Genomic DNA, 6,000 nt, shown 5'->3' with positions numbered 1-6,000 from the left:
TTCTCAGCGGGGGCTGTATATTCAGCTGAAGAGTCTCCGTCACCATGGTATTTTCAGCAGGTCTCAGTTTTAATCATCAAGCTTTTAGAGATGAAGAAAGCTTCTTAGTTCCCTTCCCCCTCTTTAACAGGTGGTGAAAGGATTTGCTGAAGATGCATAAAGTTTTGGCAACTGCAAAAAATAGATGTTCATCCTCTGAATTCCTGTCCTGTATCCTAATTAAAAGAAATCAATGTCATTCTTCCTTCTGTGTTGTGAAATATATAGTTAAGCAAAGTATAGCATATATTAGTTTGGCAGCAGGTTGTTTATACCTGCTAAATGAAGAAGCACATATAATAATTTCAGCTGTAAGCATGGATGATGATTCTGTTAGGAGATATGAGAAAGAAAATGGCAAATAGAACCAGGATGTTTATCTTTGCAATTCAGCATAAGCCATCAGCCACACAAAGTGTCTTTCAGAAAGGAACATCTGTTACTGTTTCTGTTAATCTAAAGGACATCTAGATCAATAAGCTGCATTATGAAAGGGGGTATGTGCACGCTCAAGCCCTTGTCTCTCCATGACTTTTCCGTCAGCACTTTTGTTCCTCAGTGTACAGGCTACTCTTTCCTTTAGTGGCTTTGGGTTTTATACGTGTTTCATTTTCCTGCTTGTTACCAAGTCTCCCTCTTAAGAAAGTTTGTTCTTTTCACTGATGGCATTCCATGTTTTGGGTTGGAGTAACTATTTCCTCTGAAAAGAATGAGCTCCTTTCTTCCCCTTAGTGACCCTGTTTTGCTGTTTCAGTACAAAACAAGCCATTGCTGATGACTGCTGCGGTTCTTAGTGAAGATGGCAGAAAGCAGCTTGCTCCTCCTACTTCAGAAGAGAAGCCCAGGGAAGGAGGTGCTCTAATCATCACATCTTATTCTCAGTGAGTCACTCATAGCACCTGGGTCTTCAAACGCTAGCTTTGGTTTGCAACTATGCACTTTTGGCAATGAAACATAAATATTTAGTCACTGTTGCAAAGCCAGGGACTGACACTTAACACACACTCACACAAAAGGCAAGTGCCTACAAAAAGGCTGTGTCTTGTTTCTTCTGGCAGTAACATCTTTCAGCACGAAGGAGTAACAGCTGAACTCTGAGCCTCTGCATGTTGATCTCTAAAGAAATAGAAGCCATAGTATGGACTCTTATTCCAAGTGTGAAGTATCTGATCTTAAAAGAATTGTCAAAAAGTAAGGCTCATCACAGATTTTGTAATGGGAATTCCTCTTCCCAAGGAAGTTGATCTCCTGTGCCCAAACCCAGGCACTAGAACACAATTCTGCACTAACAATGCACTTCATGCTTCCAAAATCCAGAAAGCAGATTGTATTGATATTGTTCCCCTTATTAGTCTTCAGAAGAGAAGATAAATCAGAAAAAGGTACCCCTGGAGCACCTGCATAGGACAGCACCTCTCCTGGCCCCACCTGTCCAGCTGCAGCAGAAAGTTGTCAGCAATAAGGATAATTGTTCCTAAAAGAGTGATTTTTCTTCCAGGTAACAGACGAGACAGCAGGACAATTTGTTAGAGCAGAACAAAAAGAGACTGCATGCATGTGGAGGTTGGGGATGTTTGTAATCTCAGTCTGCTCCCGAAAGAAAGGGAGAAAGCATGAAGAAAGTAAGAAATTGGCTCTAGAGCTCAGTAATGGAGATGAAACTGCCTGCAACTCCGGGACAAACTCAGGTGGCCATCTTGTGCTTACAGCTTTCAGATAGCTGGGTTGATGGTGTGCCACGTCACATTTAGGTTTCCCAGCTGCTGCTGAAGACCAAGACCTCTCCTGTCACTGGTGAGCATGGAAACAAGCATACTGAACGGTGGTGAAGTCAAATGCATTTGCTACATCTCACAGAACCACAAGGGAATGCCACGGGGAGGAGAGGCTTTCTGATAACACCCACCCCACCACAGAAGTGTGGGGGTGGACAAAGGAAATTTCCTTGTCAGCTTGTGAATGTGATAACAGTACAAATAGGCAGGCATGCAAACACTAACTACTTAGGAAAACACAGCTATCCTTAGTTTGTGGACTCAGTCAACCCAGGTGGTCAGTGCCTCCAGCATGCTAAGCTCATCATCTCCACCTTAGGTTTGTCTTTTTCTTCTCCCTATGACCTTGCATAGACCTCTTAGCTGTTTCTAATTGGGAAAAGAAAAAAAAAAAAAAAAAAAAAAAAAAAAAAAAAAAAAAAAAAAAAAAAGGTTCATGGCTTATGTGAGGAATTTATCCTGTATTTTTTGTAACTTAGTCCAGTTCCAAAGCTCAGCTGAGGCTTTCTGGCAAGGAAGAGGTACAGAAGGCCCTTCTCCCTTTTGGAGCCTTTTTTTGCCTGTCACCTAATCCTGTTGGAGCAAACACAGCATCACTTTCCAAAACTTCTCCAAGTTCCTAGATCTCTGCCACACAGTGTCTTCAGATGTGCCAGCATTTTTCACTATGCCCTAAAGATGCTCACTGAGCTATGGAAAAAATACAGATCTTGGGCAAATACTCATGCTCCAGCACAGCAGGAAAGGGAGGTAATCCATGCTTTTTCTGCTTGGATAAAACCTAAAGAGATGTTAAAGAGTTATCCAGGTGAACCAGCTATGCTTGGTTGGGAAATATGGTATATGGGTTAGAGCATGTGGAAACTGCAAGGAAAGAGGAAGAGCAGGCAGTGTTAAATGTCCAGAACTGTTTCTGGAGAGGGCAAACCAACCTACCAGACAAAAGATCTAATAAGTAGTAAAACAGAGGAATTTAAGGTGATTAAAGGGAATTGAATGCAGAAAAGAAAGTTAATTTTCATTGTATAATTTAAACTAAACAACTTGGGTGTGTTTGGTTGGTTGGTTGGTTTTTTAAATACAACAAACAAAAGAACAAAAACCAGAGCTGAGCAAGGAAGGCAAAAGAGGGCATGTGCCATGTTTCTTTCTTCTGTCTTACTAATTTTCTTTCCAAATCTCCCCTTGGAGATGCACTGGTCCTGAAGCCAGCCCATAGGTTTATCCTTTCAGAAGTATCTTGTTCTGTGAATGGAAACTGAACACAAAGACACAAAAAAAAGCCCATATATACATAAATGCCTATATACATATAAACGTGTGCATGTGTATGTATAAACATATAAACACTGTTTTTCAGCGTTCACTGGCTGCCTTGGGATGCTCACTGGCATAGAGCCTGAAGAGCATGAGAGCATTCAAAGGCAGCAAGTGAACACTCAAAGACAGAACATCCTTTATTGTTCCTCTCCTCCTTCCCCCACAGTCAGTGGTGAAATAAGAAGTGTCTGCAGGTTTGCAGTCAGGGGGCCCAAGGTTTAGATTGGAGCAGAGAGAGCAGATTACACCTTCAGCTCCTGAGGTGCCAACAAACAGAAGGAATAATGTAATATAGGTAACAGTTATCTCCCCAACTCCACCTTTCCAAATTTATTGTTTTTAACAAATGTTCCTGATTCAAGGGTGATAATGGAAAAATAGCATTTTAAAACTAATTTGAGAAAGAATAGTGGAATAAAAGATGTAGAAAGGGAAACCAACATTCTAGTGAAAGGGAAAATGTGAGTCAGTAATTGTACTGTTTGTTTTTTTTTTTAAATCCATGTGTAACGTGGAGCAACAGTCAACAGAAGAGGAATCTGGCAGGGCAAATGGCTGCTTCTGCCTCTGAAACAAGAACTTGAGGGTATTTTCAGAGTGGGAGACTAGTGAATTTGTAAGCTAGGGTATTGGGATTTATCTTCCAACAGTGTAATTAAGAGACAATTAGTAGTCTGATACTGTAGAGAAACCACTTGTCTAATTTAATTTAAAGCAACGAGTGAGGAGGGAAAAGGAAAGAATGTCTCAAAGGACCCTTTTGCTTATTCCTATTAAAAATCTATGGAAGTGATTTAACCGTATCTGTGTAAACTTTGCTTTTACATAGCACAGTGTATGTCTTAATATGAAACGGATGCTTTTGTGGACCACCTGTTTGCACTTCATGGCCAGAGCGTTCCTACAGAAAGCACGCTGATTGCACGATAGTAATGTTAAAAGCTTAGCTATCAAACATGACATTGGAGTTGAAAAGAAGGGGCTGTGACTCTCTGTGGACTACCACTAAGATAGAAAACATGTATGGATGGTACATCACAGTTCGAAAATCGGCCTGCAATCTCCATCCTGCAAGCAACTTGGAAGATGTAGAGAGAGGTAGCAATGTGACCTTTAGAAATAGCTGAGTTATGCTTTTTTTTTTCTGTTGTTGTGGCTTGGATATGGAGAAGCATAGACAGCCTGTGTGACTTTGAAAACTTTAACGGAAATGAAACAGGAAGCCAGATCCTTTCACGGCTTGTTGATCTGTGAAGACAGGCTGAGTCTGTAGAGACCCATTTTCTAACCCCAGCAGAAGTCAGGGGAGAGAAATCCAGCTGGGGGGATACTCTGGAGAGGAGATGCAGAGGCAACATAACAGAAAAGCGAGTAAGAACAGAGACCAGTTCACTGAGCAAGAAAAGCAAAGCAGAATTAACCACTCAAAGAGAAGTGTCGGTAAGTTCATACAGCTGTGCTCTAAATTTTAGCTTGTCAACAACCTGGTGGTCAGCTAGAGAAAAATCCTGTGCTGCTAATCACAGCTGCATGGGTACTACTTTTACCTATGTGTTGGGCTACCTGACCTTGGTAGTTAGAATAAATTACAACAAACAAGGAAATGGTTCTTGACTGTTAAAAATGGACTTGAAAAACTGAAGGAGGAAGCTCTCACTAGTTCTGTACTCAGGTTTCCTACTTTTACTGGGTTGGATGCTGTTGCCTTTGTCTCAGCACTCCTCTTGAACTGTTTATAGTCTTTGGGCCATGGTTATAATCCTGCTTCTCACCTGCAGATGGGAGCAAGAACACAGCAGTTGCTTTGGCTGCTGATTTGTGGGTTTTAACAGACACTGTTAAAATGTCTTCACATTTCCTTAGCATGGGTTTCAGTATAAGCTTCTGCTGTAACTGCTATGCAGTCTCATGTGGGTACAAGCAGAGGGAGGTAGTCCCACTCGTGGCTGCAGCTTGGAAATGTCATGACCTGCAAAAAAACCTGGAGGTTCATGTTATACGAATGTTCATAATGCTCCCCTAAAGGAAGAAAGTATCATAAATATCCCTAAGCAGTAGAAGCTTGCCATCAGCACATAGCCTTCTTTGAGTGTCACAAACATGTGCCAAATCCCATGATCAGGATGTCTAGAGGAAGAGTATTAAACTTAGGCTGCATCCAGTCTGAGCTCCCTGGAGCTCTCTCTTTGTCCCCATGGAACTGCTGCCTACTCGGAGGCAAAGCAGAGAATGCATTATTTCTGCAGAAACCTGTTGAATGCATGCTCTGTGCAAGGCCTTCTCTAGCTCCCTACGTTGTTCCATTGGAGAAAGTCCAGAGGAGGGCCAGGCAGTTGGTAAGAGGACCTTCTCTACAAACTCAGGCTGACAGAGTTGGGGCAGTTTAGCCTGGAGAAGAGAAGGTTGCATGGAGACCTCATAGCAACCTTCCAGTGTCTGAAGGGGGGCTAAAGGGAAGCCGGAGAGGGACTCTTCCTAAGGAACTGTAGTGAAAGGAGAAGGAGTAACAGGTACAAACTGAAAGATGGAAAATTTAGGTTAAACACTGGGGAGAAATTCTTTACTGTGAGGGGGGTGAGACACTGGAACAGGCTGCCCAGGGAGGTTGTGGATGCCCCAACCCAGGCAGTTTTCAAAGCCTGTTAGCGGAATATGAGTGCAGGAGGTCTGTGTGTTACCTGGCTCAGTCTGGTGTCTTCACCTGAAGCCAAGGAGGGAGGCAGGTGGAGGCTGTCCCGTCTCGCTGACTTGCAAGGAGGAGAGACAGCATTCTCCTTGAGAAGCCTGCAAATGGAAAAAGGTAGTAGATAGTTCTTCATAGTGACTTAGAGAAGAAGGTTAAGGAAGAAGAAAGGGCACAATGGAA

At 42.4% G+C, this 6,000-nt stretch overlaps 1 protein-coding gene across 3 annotated transcripts in view; it reads left to right on the top strand.

Moving 5' to 3' along the window:
• Window positions 1-901: 901 nt before the first annotated feature.
• OTULINL (OTU deubiquitinase with linear linkage specificity like) overlaps window positions 902-6,000 on the top strand; it is a 29,525-nt gene continuing 24,426 nt past the window's right edge. The window contains exon 1 of one of the 3 annotated variants that reach the window (XM_027888453.1): window positions 902-920. Coding sequence is in view for 2 of the 3 variants with exons in the window: in XM_027888449.1 (XP_027744250.1) it covers window positions 4,478-4,574 (97 nt within the window). In the remaining variant the exon portion in view is untranslated. Of the gene's footprint in view, window positions 921-4,477; window positions 4,575-5,909; window positions 5,935-6,000 lie in introns of those variants that run through there. The other 2 variants (XM_027888449.1, XM_027888450.1) reach the window with 2 other exon arrangements.

The sequence above is a fragment of the Empidonax traillii genome, unplaced genomic scaffold (assembly GCF_003031625.1).
Source record: "Empidonax traillii isolate 1590-97213 ecotype Southwest subspecies unplaced genomic scaffold, ASM303162v1 scaffold238:size1398292, whole genome shotgun sequence".
In the NCBI taxonomy this organism is placed as follows: domain Eukaryota; kingdom Metazoa; phylum Chordata; class Aves; order Passeriformes; family Tyrannidae; genus Empidonax; species Empidonax traillii.
Note: the sequence above shows the minus strand (reverse complement) of the source record. Positions and strands in the feature narration are given on the sequence as shown.